The sequence below is a fragment of the Rhinolophus hipposideros genome (genome assembly GCF_964194185.1).
Source record: "Rhinolophus hipposideros genome assembly, chromosome: 9".
NCBI classification, from domain to species: domain Eukaryota; kingdom Metazoa; phylum Chordata; class Mammalia; order Chiroptera; family Rhinolophidae; genus Rhinolophus; species Rhinolophus hipposideros.
In genome coordinates this window covers 86,803,414-86,821,555 of record NC_138055.1, presented here as the reverse complement: position 1 = coordinate 86,821,555, position 18,142 = coordinate 86,803,414, and the positions used below count along the sequence as shown (strand labels likewise).

Genomic DNA, 18,142 nt, shown 5'->3' with positions numbered 1-18,142 from the left:
AGATAGCATTTCCACTGGAAAAATGCAAAAACCATGACACAAAAATAGCTTACTTGCCCAAGCTCACTGAGTAAAGCAGTGTCAGATTGAGAAATTGACAGGTTTTCTGACAACAAGCTCATAGCTGAGGCTTACAGTGACACCTTATAAAGTTCAGTTGTGTTCTTCCTTTTTCAAAGATAAGCTCCCTCATCCATGAAAGCTATGATTCTGTTGGGCTCCCTGTATGGAAGAAAGCAGGCTAGTGCTACCTCCTCATGCCTAGTCTTCTTCCTGGAATCAACTGGGGTGGGGTGGGGAGAAAGAAGGAGAAGGCACTTCTTGTTACCGAGGAAAGTTCAATGTGCCCTGTGGTGACTGACTGTCTAGGGCACCCGAGAGCAGTCTAAGTGCCCTCTATAGAGTTAAGGGCCTCTCCATGGACTGTGTCCATGGCACATCTCTTTGCTCTCTCTTAGCATACCTACTACCACCTAACTGGGGAATTCTATGTGGGAGGACTGATTGCAGAGAAAGATGTTGATGATCACTGCCTGACAGACCCTGGCTTTGGGGGAAGCCCACTTTAGAGCCATGTTCCAAGGCAGCCAAAGATGGACTGCACATACACTGGGATTTTCAACAGGTGAGTCACGTGCTTTTTAAAGGATAAATATATTCACATATAATCTGAGAGGTGCACATTAGATTTGATAGTGTTAGAGAAAGATTTACTTTGTAGCAGTGTGCAGGGAAAACACTGGAAATGGAACTGGAGTGAAACACTGAGTCTGTTGACTAAAGTGGGGTGGCTAAGGGGAGAAAATATTGGAATTTATTTTTAATTTATGGGGGTGACATTTGTTAGTAAAATTACATAGATTTCAGGTGTACAATTCTGTATTACATCATCTATAAATCCCATTGTGTGTTCACCACCCAGAGTCAGTTCTCCTTCCATCACCATATATTTGATCCCCCTTACCCTCATCTCCCACCCCCCACCCCCTTACCCTCTGGTAACCACTAAACTATTGTCTGTGTCTATGAGTTTTTGTTTCTCATTTGTTTGTCTTGTTCTTTTGTTGTTTTTGGTTTATATACAACTTTTCACTGAAATCATATGGTTCTCTGCTTTTTCTGTCTGACTTATTTCACTTAGCATTACGCTCTCAAGATCCATCCATGTTGTCACAAATGTTCCTATATCATCTTTTCTTAACGCCGAATAGTATTCCATTGTGTATATATACCACAACTTCTTTATCCATTCATCTATTGAAGGACATTTTGGTTGTTTCCATGTCTTGGCCACCGTAAACAAAGCTGCAATGAACATTGGAGCACACGTGTCTTTATGTATAAATGTTTTCAGATTTTTTGGGTAGATACCCAGGAGAGGGATTGCTGGGTCATATGGTAATTCTATTCGTAATTATTTGAGGCACCTCCACACTGCCTTCCATAGCGGCTGCACCAGTCTGCATTCCCACAAACAGTGTATGAGGGTTCCTTTTTCTCCACAGCCTCTCCAACACTTGTTACTATTTGTCTTGTTGATGATAGCCATTCTGACTGGGGTGAGGTGATATCTCATTGTGGTTTTTATTTACATTTCTCTGATGATTAGTGATGTTGAGCATTTTTTCATGTGTCTATTTGCCATTTGTATGTCCTCTTTGGAGAAATGTCTCTTCCAGTCCTCTGCCCATTTTTCAATTGGGTGGTTTGTTTTTTTGTTGTTGAGTTTCATGAGTTCCTTGTATATTTTGGATATTAGCCCCTTATCGGAGGCACTGTTTGCAAAAATCTTCTCCCATTCAGTTGTTTGCCTCTTTATTTTGTTGATGGTTTCTTTTGCTGTATTTGTTTATTTTAGCTTTTACTTCCATTGCCTTTGGAGTCAAATTCATAAAATGCTCTTTGAACCCGAGGTCTATAAGTTTAGTACCTATTTTTCTTCTATGCAGTTTATTGAGTCAGGTCTTATGCTTAAGTCTTTGATCCATTTTGAATTAATTTTGGTACATGGTGACAGATAACAGTCCAGTTTCATTCTTTTGCACGTAGCTATCCAATTCTGCCAGCACCATTTATTGAAAAGGCTGTCTTTCCTCCATTGTGTGTTTTTAGCTTCTTTGTCAAAATCATCTTTCCATATTTATGTGGTTTTATTTCTGGGTTCTCATTTCTATTCCATTGGTCTATGTGTCTGTTTTTCTGCCAATACCATGCTGTTTTGATGATTGTAGCCCTGTAGTACAAGCTAAAGTCAGGGAGTGCGATACCTCCAGTATTGTTCTTTTTTCTTAAGATTGCTTTGGCTATTCGGGGTCTTTTGTGGTTCCAAACAAATCTGATGATTTTTTGTTCTATTTCTTTAAAAATACCATTAGGATTTTTATGGGGATTGCATTAAATCTGTATATTGCTTTGGGTAATATGGACATTTTAACTATGTTGATTCTTCCAATCCATGAGCACATAATGTCTTTCCATTTCTTTGTGTCTTCTTCAATTTCTTTCAAAAATGTCTTATAGTTTTCGGCATATAGATCTTTCACATCCTTGGTTAAGTTTATTTCTAGGTATTTTATCTTTTTGCTGCAACTGCAAAAGAATTGTTTTTTTGTACTTCTTTCTCTGAGAATTCATTGTTAGTATATAGGAATGCAATGGACTTTTGTACGTTGATTTTGTAGCCAGCAACTTTACTGTATTCATTGATTGTTTCTAATAGCTTTTTGGTGGGGTCTTTAGGGTTTTCTATATATAGCATCATGTCATCTGCAAAGAGTGATAATTTAACTTCTTCATTCCCAATTTGGATGCCTTTTATTTCTTTCTCTCGCCTGATTGCTCTGGCAAGGACTTCCAACACTATGTCGAAGAGCAGAGGTGATAGGGGACAGCCCTGTCGTGTTCCTGAACGTAGAGCAAAGGGCTTCAGTTTTTCACCATTAATGATGAGATTAGCTGAGGGCTTGTCATAGATGGCCTTTATTATGTTAAGGTATTTTTCTTCTATACCTATTTTATTAAGTGTTTTAATCATAAATGGATGTTGTATCTTGTCAAATGCTTTTTCTGCATCAATTGATATAATCGTATGATTTTTGGCCTTTATTTTGTTTATGTGATGTATCACATTGATGGATTTGCGGATGTTGAACCATCCTTGTGCCCTGGGGATGAACCCCACTTGGTCATGATGAATAATCTTTTGAATGCATTGTTGTATTCGATTTGCTAGAATTTTGTTTAGAATTTTTGCATCTGTATTCATCAGAGAAATTGGCCTGTAGTTTTCTTTTTTGTGTGTTGTCCTTACCAGGTTTTGTATCAGGGTAATGTTGGCCTCATAAAATGAGTTAGGGAGTACTGTCTCTTCTTCAATTTTTTGGAAGAGTTTGATCAGAATTGGTATTAGATCCTCTTTGAAGGTTTGGTAGAATTCACTAGTGAAACCATCTGGTCCAGGACTTTTGATTTTGGGAAGTTTTTTGATGACTGATTCAATTTCGTTACTGGTGATCGGCCTGTTTAGATTTTCCATTTCTTCATGATTCAGCCTTGGAAGGCTATATGTTTCTAAGAACTTGTCCATTTCTTCTAGGTTATTGAATTTGGTGGCATATAGTCCTTCATAGTATTCTTGGATGATCCTTTGTATTTCTGTGGTGTCCGTAATAACTTCCCCTTTTTCATTTCTGATTTTATTAATTAGTGTCTTCTCTGTTTTTATCTTAGTGAATCTAGCTAAGGGTTTGTCAATTTTGTTAATCTTTTCAAAGAACCAGCTCTTTGTCACATTAATTTTTCTATTGTCTTTTTGTTCTCTGTTTCATTTAGTTCTGCTCTGATTTTTGTTATTTCCTTTCTTCTGCTGACCTTGGGTTTCACTGGTTCTTCTTTTTCTAGTTCTTTGAAGTGTAACATGAGGTTATTTATTTGGGATTTTTCTTGTTTCTTGAGATAGGCCTATAATGATATAAATTTCCCTCTTAAAACTGCTTTTGCTGCATCCCAAAAATTTTGGTAGGAAGCACTTTCATTGTCATTTGTTTCTGTGTATCTTTGGATCTCTCCTCTAATTTCCTCTTTGACCCAGTCGTTCTTTAAAAGTATGTTGTTTAATCTCCATGTATTTGTGTTTTTTTCTGCTTTCTTTTTGCAGTTGATATCGAATTTCAAAGCCTTGTGATCAGAGAATATGCTTGGTATGATTTCAATCTTCTTAAATTTGCTGAGGCTGATTTTATGTCCCAATATATGGTCTATCCTTGAGAATGTTCCACGTACACTCAAAAAGAATGTATAGTCTGATGTTTTAGGATGAAGTGCTCTATATATGTCAATTATGTCCATTTTGTCTAACGTGTCATTTAGGGCTGCTATTTTGTTATTTATTTTCTGTTTGGATGATCTATCCATAGCTGTCAATGATGTATTTAAGTCCCCTAGTATAATTGTGTTTTGGTCAATTTCTCCCTTTAGTTCTGTTAGTAGTTGCTTGGTATATTTTGCTGCTCCCTGATTGGGGGCATAAATATTGATGAATGTTATGTCTCCTTGTTGTATAGTATTTCATTATGAAATATCCATCTTTGTCGTTTGTTATCTTTTTCACCCTGAAGTCTGTTTCATCTGATATCATTATGGCTACACCAGATTTTCTCTGGGTACCATTTGCTTGGAGTGTCAATTTCCACCCTTTCACTTTGAGTCTATGCTTGTCCTTGTAGCTGAGATGTGTCTCTTGGAGACAGCATATGGTTGGGTTTAGTTTTGTGTTCCAATCTGCTACTCTGTGCCTTTTTATTGGTGAGTTCAGTCCATTTACATTTAGGGTGATTATTGATATGTGAGGATTTCCTGTCATTCTATCTTTAGTTTTCTGGTAAGACTGTGTCTCCATTTTTTCTTTGCCTTTTTGTTATTGTCCATTATTTCTGTGTGGTGGTATTATATGATGGTTCCATCTGTTCCTTCTTTTATTACAGTATATATTTCAGTTCTGGATTTGTTTTGAGTGGTTACCCTTAAGTTTATGTAAAAAAAAAAGTTTGATATTTAGAGTATTCCATTTTCTTCAGCACGTTTACTTTCTCCATTCCCATATTCCGTTTCAGGCCTTTACTCTCCCCCTTTTTATGTTTTGGTTGCCACAAATTGTCCCTGTTGATGGTGGTGGAATAGCCTCCTTTAGTATTTCTTGTAGTGCAGGTCATGTATTAGAAAATTCCCTCAGCTTCTGTATGTCTGGAAAGGTCTTTATTCCTCCTTCATATCTAAAGGATATCTTTGCTGGATATATTATTCTTGGCTCATAATTTCTCTCTTTCAATAGTTTGAATATTTGGTTCCATTCCCTCCTGGCTTGCAGAGTTTCTGCTGAAAAATCTGATGATAATCTAATGGGCTTTCCTTTGTAGGTTCCCGTCTTCTTTTCCCTGGCTGCCTTGAGAATCTTTCTTTGTTGTTGATTTTAGACAGCTTCCATACAATGTGCCTTGGAGAAGGCCTGTTGGGATTGAGGTAATTAGGTGTTCTATTTGCTTCTTGGATTCGAGGATCCAGTTCTGTCCACAAGTTTGGGAAGTTCTCATCAACAATTTGTTTGAATATATTCTCTGTTCCCTTCTCTCTTTCTTCTCCTTCTGGTATGCCCATTGTTCTTATATTGCTCTTTTTGATAGAATCAGAAAGTTCTTGTAGAGTTCTTTCATTTCTTTTAAGTCTCAAGTCTCTTTCTTCTTCCATCTGTGTAATTTCCAGGTTTCTATCTTCGATATCACTGATTCTTTCCTCCATCTGGTCAACGATACTACCTAAGCTGGTTATTTCATTTTTAATGTCTTCTATTGAGTTCTTAATCTCCAGAAATTCCATTTGGTTCTTTTTTTAAAATTTCAATCTCTTTTGTAAAATGCTCATGTTGTTCTTTGATTGCGTTTCTGAGTTCATTAAATTGCCTTTCTGTGTTTTCTTGCATCTTGTTGATTTTTTTCAGAACTGTAATCTTGAATTCTCTGTCATTTACGTCACATATTTCCATATCTTTAAGTTCCTTTTCTGGAGACTTTTCACTTTCTTTCTGAGCTGTCTTGTTGCCTTGGTTATTCATGGCAATTACTGATTTATTATTTCTCTTCCTAGACATCTACAGGAGTGGCTTCTGCAACAGATTGATAGGAAGAGGTCTTTCTTTGTTTTCCAGTACTTGTTGGTAGAATGTTTTATTTTCTCTCTGACTGCAGCCTTTTTTGTCCTCTCTCACACAGTAGTGCTATGTTTTCTCTGCATTATTCTAGCTTCTCACACAATGAGGGGATTCCCTGGGAGATGGGCTTTTCGTCTGTTAACAGTTCACCTGGGTCATATAGCGCCATGTCCCTGTGGGGATGTGGAGAGTTTTTGAAGTTCCAAAGCTCTTTCTGCACCAGTTTCAGAGCCGGTATGTTTCAGCAGTTCTGTTTACTCCTGGAGGGATCCGCCCAGATAGGTGGGGCCAGGGGTGGGGTGAGTTGTGAGAGGTGGACCAGAGCAAAGTCAGCGACCACCACCACAGCCAGTCCTGCTTCCACAGCTCCCTCCCCTTTGCTGGAATTAGTTGGGCTGTGAATCTGTGTCTGAGGTCCACAGTTCTCAGAACAGCAAATATTCCGTTCTTTTGATCTGACTCTGCTACTGTTCCACTTCTAGCACCGGGCAGGTGGGGGCGGGGCGAGCTCTAGGAGGGTAGGGAGGGTGAGGCTAGTCTCAGTGCCTAAGGCTTCTGTTCTCTGCTTGGCAGTGACTGCTTAAACCACTGTTTTCAGCCTTCTTCCCTCAGTCTTTTCTCTGAGGTCTCTGCGGCGAGTGTTGGGTTCAGCCGTGTTATATGCTGCCCCCTCAGCCTTGTGGGCCGTAAGCAGAGGCCTAGCAGTCCATGTTCTTCCCTCTCCTGCAGCTGCGGTAGTTTCGGGATGCAGCGAGCTCGGAGCACTGAGCTAGGTCTGCGTCCTGCGCTCGTGTGGCTCCATCTCCGCACTTCTCCATTCCCTTTTCCCCCGCTCCTGAGATTCTCCCACCTGGATGTGAATTCAGTAGTGGGCCCCTTTGTCTTGCCTGTCTGCTGTGCAGGGAGCCCTTTGTGGAGTTATTGTTGTTCAATTAGTTGTAAATTCCAGGGGAACTTTACAGAGGCTCACCTCACGCCGCCATTTTTGAAATATTGGAATTTGTTATAGGTTAACAGTTAAGAATTTGGGTTTAAATCCTAGTTCAGCCACCTTGAACAGTTTTATTACCCTTTGTGAGACTCAATTTCCTCTCCTATAAAATGGAGATGATGGTATCTGCTTTATAAGCCTGTTGGAAGGATTCAATGAGATAATGTATATCAAGCATTTAGCATAGTGCCTGGCACATAGAAATTATTCAATAAATATCAGCTATTGTGATCAGTTTTATTATTAATAATAATCAGAGTCTGGAGCACGGGGCTGAAATTTGATAGGGACTAATGTAAAAGCCCTGACTTTAACTTCAACATCAATTGACCAAGGCGAGAATCTGGCACAATTCACATGAAATGGACATGCGGGACTTGGCTGACCACAGCCAATGTGTGAATCTACTGTGTGATAAGTCTGTATTAAGCCACGTTGGCAGGAATGTGATGGCCTGATGGAGGGAGATAATGCTTTGTCTGTGAACATACTTCTGAGCATGTTGGTACTGTACTGGGTTCAGGAGCCACATGTTAAAAGACATGGACAATCTAACTCAAAGCTCATAACCCCTTTGAGAATCTGCTGCAAGCTATGGACTCTTTCCAAGAAAACATATATGTATATGCACCTATGTGCAAAGTTTTACTTACAATTTCAGAGGCATTTTGGATCCTAGATTAAATTTTTCTGAACTACGTAATACCAGTGAGGAGAAAGAGGAGACAGGAGTCCTGGCTCCCTGCTCTAAGCTCCAACTGAATGGAACTACATGTAATTCTACAAAAGGCCATGCCACCTCCTACCTCAGGCCCTTCTGTAGGTATTGTTCCCCCTCCTCCCACCTCCTTCAGGCCACTTGAAAGTGTTCCTCCAGCCTTATATATTGTCTTCTTCAAAAAGCCACCTGTGACTCCACAGGACTAGGATGGGTGATTCCTCTGTGTGTTCTCAGGGCCCCTCTCATTGGCCTTGTCTCATTATCTTTTCTAATTACCTGCTCACTTGCTTCTTTTCATCACTAGACTGTGGGCTGGAAGGAAGGGCCTTGGTTTTGTTTGTTGTTTTCTCTTTAGCATCTAGCACAGTGCCTGGAGCATTGCAGGCACTCAAGAAATAGTTGCAGAGCAAATGAAAGATTGGCAGGCCTGGAGGTATTGGCTTGGAGAGGCGAATCTAGAGAAAAGATGATGCTGTGTTCATAAGAAAGAGGAAGTAGACTTGTTCAATGTTTTCAGGAGGGAAGAACTAAGACCCGTTGCTGGAGATCAAGGAGTTTGACTTAGTATAAGGGGCAGGGGGGGAACTTTCTAACAGTCTAATGGCTTAAGCTGTTCTACAAAAAAATGGGCAGCCTGGCAAAGTGGTGAGCTCTCTGTCAATGGTAGTCACCAAGCAAAGCATATTTGAACATCTAGCAAGTGTAGTGTAGTTAATTTAAGTTTTTGGCATCCTTAATGTATGTTTTGTATGCTGAAAATACAATTACAGGTTTTACTTTTGTTTAAAAAATTAATATTCAATTTATTAAAGTTATAAATTAAAGAACTTTCATTGTTCTTTAAACTTTTATGTTCAGCTTACAAATCTTATTTTATTTGTAAATCTAGCAAGTTTTAACAATCACTTTTTTTGGTCTAATCTGTGTGACTTTTATTGCTTTTGCTTGTTGTATTATATTGGCTAGAATTTCTAGTACCACGTTGAATAAGAGTTGTGAGAGTGAACATTCTTGCCTTGTGCCCAAATGCAGGGGGAAAGCACTGATTCTTTCACCAGTAAGTATAACATTAGCTGTAGATTTTTTGTAGATGCTTCTTATCAAATTGAAGTAATGTTCCTGTGTTTCTAACTTAAAAAAAAAGTTTTATACTTAAGAAATTTATTTCCTTTTTAAAACAATTTTATTTTCAATTACAGTTGACATACAATATTATATTAGTTTCATATATACAACGTAGGGATTAGATATTTATATAACTTATGAAGTGATCACCCCAATGAATCTAGAACCCACCTGACACCCTACATACTTATTACAATATTATTGACTATATTCCTTCTGCTATACTTTACATCCCCATGACTATTTTGTAACTACCAATTTGTACTTCTTAATTCCTTCCCCTTTTTTTACCCACCCCCCAAATCCTCTCCCAGCTGGCAACCATCAAAATGTTGTCTGTATCTCTGACTTTGTTTCTGTCTTGTTTTTTCATTTGTTTTGTTCTTTAGATTCTGCATATAACTGAAATCATATGGCATTTGTCTCTCTCTGTCTAACTTACTCCATTCACTTCAATACCCTCTAAGTCCATCAATGTTGTTGCAGATGGCAAGATCTCATTCTTTTTTATGGCTGAGTATTATTCCATTGTATATATCTACCACCTCTTCTTTATCCATTCATCCATTGATGGACACATAAGTCACCTCCATATCTTGGCAATTGTTAAATGCTTCATTGAACATAGGGCACATGTCCCTTCAAAGTAGTATTTTGGATTTCTTTGGATAAATAGCCAGAGATGGGATTACCAGGTCCTTTGTCTCTTGTTATAGCCTTTCATTTAAAGTCTATTTTGTCTGTCTCTGTATTAGTATTGCTACATCAGCTTTTTAAAAGAAAATCCATTTGCAAGAAACATCTTTTTTTATCCCTTTACTTTCAGTCTCTGTATGCCTTTTGATATGAAGTGAATCTCTTCTAATCAGCATTTGTAAGGGTCTTGTCATCTTATCCATTCAGTCACACTATCTTTTAATTAGAGCATTTAATCCATTTACATTTAAAGTAATTTTTTATAGATATGTAGTTACTGCCATTTTATTATTCATATTTTTAAAATATTTTTTTAAAGAAATCCCTCTAATACTGGTTTGGTGGTGATGAACTTCTTTAGCTTTTTCTTGTCTGGGAAGCTCTTTATGTTTACTTTGATTCTAAATGATAGCTTTGCTAGATAGAGTAATCTTGGTTTTAGGTCCTTGCTTTTCATCACTTTGAATATTTTGTGCCCATCCCTTCTGGCCTGTGAAGTTCCTGTTGAGAAATCAGCTGACAGTCTTATTGGATCTCCATTATAGGTAACTGACTGCTTCCCTCTTGCTGCTTTTAAGATTCTCTCTTTGTCTTTAACCTTTGCCATTTTAGCTATGATGTATCTTGGTGTGGGCCTCTTTGGGTTCTTCTTGTTTGGGACTCTCTGTGCTTCCTGTACTTGTTATGTCTATTTCCTTCTCCAGGTTAGGGAAGTTTTCTGTCATTATTTCTTCAGATAGGTTTTCAATCCTTTGCTCTCTTCTCCTTCCGGTAATCCTATGATGTGAATGTTGTTATGCTTGATGTTGTCCCAGAGGTCCCTTCAATTATCCTCATTTTTATTTGGATTCTTTCTTCTTTTTCTTTTCTTTTTTTCTGTTTTTTTTTTTTTTTTTTTTTTTTACTGTTCTGATTAGGTGTTTTCTGTTACATTGTCTTCCAAATCAGTGATTTGATTTTCTGCTTCATCTCATCTGCTGTTGATTCCTTATAATTCATTCTTTATTTCAGTTATTGCATGCTTTATTTCTGCGTGATTCTCTTATGTTTTCTACCTCCATTTTTATGTTCCCTGTCTCTTTGTTGAAGTTCTCCCTGAGATCACTGATCATCCTTATAACCAGTGTTTGGAATTCTGCATCTGGTAGATTGCTTGTCTCCATTTTGTTTAGTTCTTTTTCTGGAGCTTTGTTGTTCTTTCATTTGACATGTTTTATTTTCTTGCCATTTTGACTGCCTCCCTGTGTTTGTTTCTATGTAGTAGGTGGGGCTGCTACGTCTCCCAATCGTAGTAGGGTGACTTTATGTAGTAGGTGCCCTGTGGAGCCCAGTAGCACAGTTTCCCTGGTCTCCTGAGCTGGTTGCTGCAGGTATGTCCCCTGTGTTGGTTGTGTGAGTCCTTCTGTTGTAGTTGAGCCTTGGTTGCTATTGGCACTCCAGTGGGAGGGATTGACCCTTAGGCTGATTTGTTGTGAGGATTGGCCATGACTACAGTGGAGAAACTGTTGTGCACGGCTGACCTGGAGTAGCATTTACTTTAGCAGGGCTCTGGTGCCTGCCCAGTTTGTCCTTTGGGTGTGTCATCTACAAAGGCAGCCAGGTGGTGCTCTGGCTTTGTTGCAAGCTGGCCACAGGGCATGCCATCTCTGGAAATTTCTGAGAAGGACCCAGAGCAGGTCAAGTTCAGCCTCAAGCCTATGCCCTGCCCAGAGCCAGTTGGCATGAGCCCCAAAGAAATCTGAAGATGGTAGCCACCCGTGCTGGGTTTGGAGATGCCTCAAGAGGCCAAGCCATGATCAGAGGCTGGCTGCTGCTAGGACCAGGCGTGGGGCTGCTCAGCCAGAGGTACAGGTCATACCAAGGCCAGATTTTAAGAGACTTCACAGCATGAAACAAGACAGGCCATTTGTATGGAAAAACCACTGGAAGCAGCTTGGGTTGGCCCATAAGTTGGGTGGGGCAGGGTCTCAGGGAATCACCAGGGGGCAGCAAATAGTGTTAGCCAGTTTGATGGAGACTCAAATATAGTAGCCACCTACATCTGCATGCTGGGAGGGGAAGGACCCAACAAAGAAATAATGGCTCCTCCCAGCACTTCTGTCTGGTAGAAAGCTGCCCTTCCAGCCTTCACTCTGAAGCCAGATGATTCAGTTCCTCCCTGTATGTCCCTATTGCCTTTCAAGTTGCTGCCCCAGTGCTGGAGCTCAGAGCAAGTGAGTCCATCAGAGAGTAAGTCTGTGCATGGGCCCTTTAAGAGGAATGCCTGGGACTCCAGCTGCCTTCCATTTCAGTTAGACACAATCTCTGCTGGTTTTCACAGCCAGAATTCTCTTCCTGGCACTGGAGCCCTTGGCTGGGGAGCCTGGTGTGGGGCTGAGACCCCTTGCACCTCTGGAGGGAACTCCACAGCCATGATACTTCTTCTGAGTTTTAACCACCACATGTGAGAATGGGGACCAGCCTGTTCTATGTCTCTGCCCCTCCTACCAGTCTTGAGGTGGCCTCTTCTGTACGTCCTTAGTTGTAGGACTTTTGCCCAGCTATACTTCAAGAGATTCACAATGATGGTTATTATGTAGTTTAGTTGTAATTTTGATGTTGTGAGAGGAGACAAGCACAGAATTTACCCATTCTACCATCTTGACCAGACATCTCTAAGCAAACTTTTTATGACAGTATATACTGAAATCTAGTTGGAGGAGGTCATGGAGAGGATATTGGTGAAAATTGTCTGGGAGCTGAACTCTCTGGCTTTTAAAAAATCCAGGATGTCCCGGGACCTGGACTATCATGAGCAAAATTTTTTTTTATCATGAATGTGAATTGGATTTTGTCAAACGCTTTTTCTGTGCCAATTTATGTAATCATGTTTTTTTCTTCTTCAGCTTGTTGATATGATGATTACTCTGGTCAAATTTCAAATGTTGAACAGCCTTGCATACCAAGAATAAATCACACTTAGTCATGGTGCGCTGGTATATTTTGTTAAAGATTTTTGTGTCTAAGTTCATTAGAGAATGGTCTGCAGCTTTTTTCCCCCTTTTGTACTGTCTTTGGTTTTAGTACTAGCTTTTAAAATGAGTTGGGAAGTGTTTCCTTTTCCTGTTGATAAAATTTATCTTCTTGCCAAAAATTTGCAGAATAGATTAATTTCTGGGAGAGACATTATCTGGAAGAGATTTTGTGGAAAAGATTGACTTAAATCGGTGTTACTCCTTCTTTAAATGTTTAGTATACTTTTTCAGTAAAACCATACGGGCATGGAGAATTCTTTTCAGGATCTTTTAAATTATGAATTGGAAAAAAATTAGTGGTATATGGCTATTCAGATTTGTTTTGGGTTTTTTATGATTATTTATACTTGTTTTGGTGGTTTATGATTTTTGAGGAATTGACTCCTTTCTTTAAGTTTATGAGTATAGAGTTATTTGTAATATTTATTTATTTATATTGAGATATAATCAACATATAACATTATATTAGTTTCAGGTATACAACACAATATCCATAATTTATTATATACTGCAAAATAATCACCACAGTAATGGGTTTAGTTAGAATCCATCACCACATATACTTACAAAAATTTTTTCTTATGATGAGAACTTTAAGATCTATTCTCTTAACAACTTTAAAAGGGATTTTACATAGTAAATTCTCTTAAGCATTACACACAGTATTTATAAATTTAATACATTAAATTTCTCTTTTTAAGAATTTCAATTATCTGATTTTGAATGGAATGATTTTTAAGTTTTCTTAAATGTTCAAAAGCATTTGCAATCCAGTAATATTTCAACATAAAATAACAGATTTAATTATTAAATTACACATTTTTAAATTGGTATTACAAAATTAATCAGTACGACAATTTTTCTTAAACATAACAAGTGCTTAAAAATAGTAATACACATAGAATCTTTAACAAATACTATGTGTTTGATTCTCTTAATATCTATACTTCATTCTAAATCTCCTGGAAATTAAAGATATTACATACACTGAAGAAACAATTACGACATCCTAAACACTTTGAAGGTTGCCTTTCCAAGAGAATTTGGAAGATCGCTTTCTCAGGTGGCTGAAGTTGCTGCTAGAATACAGATGGTGGCTGGGTGAGACCTGGAGCTGCAGTATCTCCAGGCGGGTTCTGCCTACCACTCTTACGTCCAGGCTGGATCTCTTTTTATGATCACTTATCAAGAAAGATGGAGGTAATAATGCAGTTCTGGTGTTTCGTGATTTTAAGTCAGTTTTAAGTCAGTTCCTTCTGTCTGAGCCTTTCATATCCATCTGATCTATTAGGACCACAATTCTTTCTGATATAAACATGATATTGATTGACAGTTGGGACACTTTTGTGCTCTATTTACTTTATAGACACTACTTACACATTCATTCTACTTAAAAGTTACCAAAGATATTTCTCAGAATTGAGAGGGAGGTAAGACTAGATAATACCTTTGTTTTCTTCCAATTTCATGGTTAACGTTTTGAGCCAACCAGAGAAGGTTAGGACCTTCAAAGACCACAAAAGAGATATTGCCATTGGCTGAGAAGTGACTCGATGTGAGTAGATGAGGCATATTTGAGAGATTTGAGCTTGGAGATGAGGAACAGAGTTGAGAGAAGAGATGCAGCTGAAAGTGAGGAGCATATGGGTGAAAGTCATCGTTCAGAAGTCTTCTGGATAGAGTGACAGCTCGGGACACAAAGAGAATCTCTGCGAGAAATAGTGAGAAGAAGGACACCACTTGTAGTCAGGGTTCAAGAAGAGGAAGAGACCTGTAAGGGAAATGCTCTCCCATGTTACTGGTGGGCATAGTTCCAGGAAGCAATTTAGCTCTCTAAAACCCTGACACTGATCAGAACCCCAAAACTAATTATGTCCCTTTTAAAGGCACATAAATTAGTGCCTTTAAATCTTAAGATATTAAATTAGGAGAACTGACTCTGGGTGGTGCACACACAATGGGATTTATAGATGATGTAATACAGAATTGTACACCTGAAATCTATGTAACTTTACTAACAATTGTCACCCCAATAAACTTTAATTAAAAAAATAATATCTTAATTTAAAGAATAATGTAAAATGTAGGTCAAGATTCATATAGAAAATATCTTAATATTTATCATAGCAAAATACTAGAAGAAAAATTAAATGTCCAACAGTAGGGGAGATTTTTGTTCATCCCTTGAACTGAATATGATATAGTCATTCAAATTACTCTCAGAAAGTGGCTCAGGCTGTTGGAGCTCTGTGCTCCTAACACCAAAGGCCGCTGGTTCCATTCCACATGGGCCAGTGGGCTCTGAACCACAAGATTGCCAGTTCGACTCCCACAAGGGATGGTGGGCTGCGCCCCCTGCAACTAGCAACGGCAACTGGACCTGGGGCTGAGCTGTGCCCTCCACAACTAAGACTGAAAGGACAACAACTTGACTTGGAAAAAAGTCCCCGAAGTACACACTGTTGCCCAATAAAGTCCTGTACCCATTCCCCAATAAAAATCTTTAGAAGTAATAATAATGATTAATGAATTTGGAAAATTTATGAATTTAGTAAATTAATGAAATTGGAAACTGTAAATGATGTAACAGTAAATTTAAAGAACAGAATATAAAAATGACATATACAATGTCATCCCATTATGAGTGCTTCTAATTTTAAAAATATGTTTTCCAAGTTAAAAAATAACCACATATTCCTCTTATAAAAATGAAAAAGAAAGAAAAATCCTTTAAAAACTGGCAGGCAACACCCCCTAAATAAAAGCCAAAGCAAAAATTGGTAAGATCCAGGGGAATATAATGTAAAAGAAACCAAAGAAGAGGATGTAAGAAACAGCCAAAGCACATGTCTCTCAGAGGTGACGAGAAAATAGATAAAGGCTACTGACTCTCTCAGGAAGGTCACCATAAATTATAATAACCAAGATTTATTGAGTACATATTATGTACCAGGCACTGGGTCAAACAGGATCTACTTTAAGTCTTTACATAAATTTTATAAGAGAAGTATTGTCATTATGTCTGCTTCACCTATGAAGTAACTAAAGCACAGAGAAGTCAAATAATATTCCCAAGGTCATACAGCATGTTAAACGTTTAGGTGTCAAACACAGAATCTCATCCGCTGTTTGTTATTGCCTTGCTGCTTAGGACGTTTGATTCTGAAAGCAAGAAAAATACTGAATGTTGGTTGGAAAGGAAGGTAGAGTTAGGGGTGTTTCTTTTCCCTCATTTAACATTGGGGCATTTGGGTCTATTTGGAGTCAGGAAAAAAGGAAGCTGCCAAGAGGGAGAAACAAACGGATGTTAGACCGCAAGCAGGTCCCTCGCTATGTGCGTCGTGGATGGGCGCGCTCAGCTGGCAGTAGAAGCCGAAGCCGGGAAGCTCCTCTGAGACCGTCCAGGAGCAGCATCCGAGGTGTGCCCAGAGCTTCCGGGTGAGGGGCTGCATTGACTGGAAGAATGGTCTTGACAAAGTGAAAAATAAAGGCATTTAGTGAAAGTGAGCATCAGGCGGTGAAGCGTGCCGAGGCGGCCTGGGGGAGTAACCCTAAGCAGCAAGCCAGTGCGGAGGCCAGGGCCGCTGCAGGCACGTTTGTGGGCCAGGCGCTCCTGGCTGGTGGCCCCTCCCTGGGAGCCTGTGTGGTCTGGAAGCTGGGCCCAGAGAAAGGAGCAGTGGGAGTGACGGGGGAGTTCAAGAATAAGGAGAGCCTCCCTAAATGATGACACTGGATGGAGGCTCCCCAGGAGGTGAGGGGGCCACAGAGGGAATCCAGTGTAGCCAGTGGCAGGTGAATTTGGGGGAGCAGGGTTGTTGGGGGCAGTTTGTGATTGGAAGAGGTGAGAGGTAGGGAGGTGATGGTGAGGGAGGGAGCAGGGATTTGGACATCCAGCTGGTGCCCTGCTTGGTGTTAAAACATTTGGTGGCAGGTAACCCAAGATGGAACAGTGAGATCAGGGTTTCTCACTCAATAATAAGAGGCTGTTAACTCAGGATGATAGCGAGGGAAAACAAAGGTACCCCTGCACTCAGACAGATGATGAACAGTTATTTCTGCTGAAAGTGGTATAAGGATTGGGAGGGCTGGACGAAGAGGATAGGCCCAGGACAGTGGCATCTCATCCATTGTTGAGCCAAAGGGATAAGGAGGAAAGAGCTCGGGGGGGTTTGGAGTTGGCACTTGGGAAGAGAAGGATGACCCCTCCTCCCTCTTCCTCATTAATGGGGAGAGGCAGAAGCAGAGATGAACTGACATTTATTATATATCTTTTATGTCAGACACAAGATGCTCAATAAATATTAATCTGGATTTTAGCCCTAATATTAACTCTAAACCCATTTTATAGATGAGGAAATCAAGACTTAGACAGGTGAGATAATTTGCCAAAGTCCACTCTGGTTGGACAGGGATTTAACTCAGGCTCTTTAGTTCTAAAGCTCCTAATGTTCCCAGTAGTAAACCCTGGGGAGGCCCCCACAATAAAAGAGGTAGGGACTGCCCCCAGAGTGCTGGAGGAAAAAACAGGCTGAGATCCCTGAAAGTAACTTCTGCTCTAGTCCCATCACAGAGCCTCAATGAGGAGGAAGAGAGCATCCCAGCGGGTTTCACGTGCTCAGGGGGTGAAGATGTGAAAAGGACGGTCAAGCAGAGAAGGACCGTGGCTCTCCCTGGTGTGTCGTGGCTAGCCAGTCATACTGACATGCTGCTTCCATCTCAAGAAAGGCAGATGGTAGCATCAGAACCCAGCACTGCATTGCTTGCTCCCAGATCTGTGGTTAGTTTGCCACAGGGCTAGTAGAGAAAGCATTCGTAGCCTAACTCTACACTTGGCTTTGTTTGTCCTCTGGATGACTTGCAGAGGATTGAGGGACCCCTCAAGCATGTCTCTGAGCATGGCAGGGAGCGTAGGAGGAGGGGGATGCTGTACTCCTAGGGCATTTCAGTACCCTGATTCTGTCTCTCTTCCCATCCAGGGAAGAGCTGTCAGAAACAGAGCAACCCAACGATGTCTGGAGATAAAGGACACTGGGATAAAGGTTACTTTGTACCTGTGTTCCAAACTTGTACCACATAAGGGTGGACAATCCAGCATACCATCCGAAACTGGGGGGCCAACTAACATCCAGTGATCCTCAGAAAGCCTGGATTTGGGACACTAGTTCTTGCTGCTGGAATGGCTTCTACTCCCAATGCTGCTCAGAGTGGGGGAGGGGCAAAGAAAGAAGTGTGTGTGTGTGTGTGTGTGTGTGTGTGTTTACTATGACTTCAGTCTGCGACACACAGGATGCAGGGACGTGAAATCTGTGCATGTGTTGGGGTGTCCTGGCTGGGGAGGGCTGAGAAAACTACAATGCCTTGCCCCCAGCTTCCCTTGGAAGGCCATGATATAT

General features: G+C 40.0%; 1 protein-coding gene across 1 annotated transcript in view; it reads left to right on the top strand.

Moving 5' to 3' along the window:
• GALNT8 (polypeptide N-acetylgalactosaminyltransferase 8) overlaps positions 1 to 17,881 on the top strand; it is a gene marked incomplete at both ends in the record, with an annotated part of 57,475 nt that extends 39,594 nt beyond the window's left edge. Inside the window, 3 exon segments of the mRNA XM_081058994.1 lie at positions 459 to 552; positions 555 to 625; positions 17,726 to 17,881. Of these exon segments, the coding sequence (XP_080915120.1) occupies positions 459 to 552; positions 555 to 625; positions 17,726 to 17,881 (321 nt within the window).
• Positions 17,882 to 18,142: the final 261 nt, after the last annotated feature.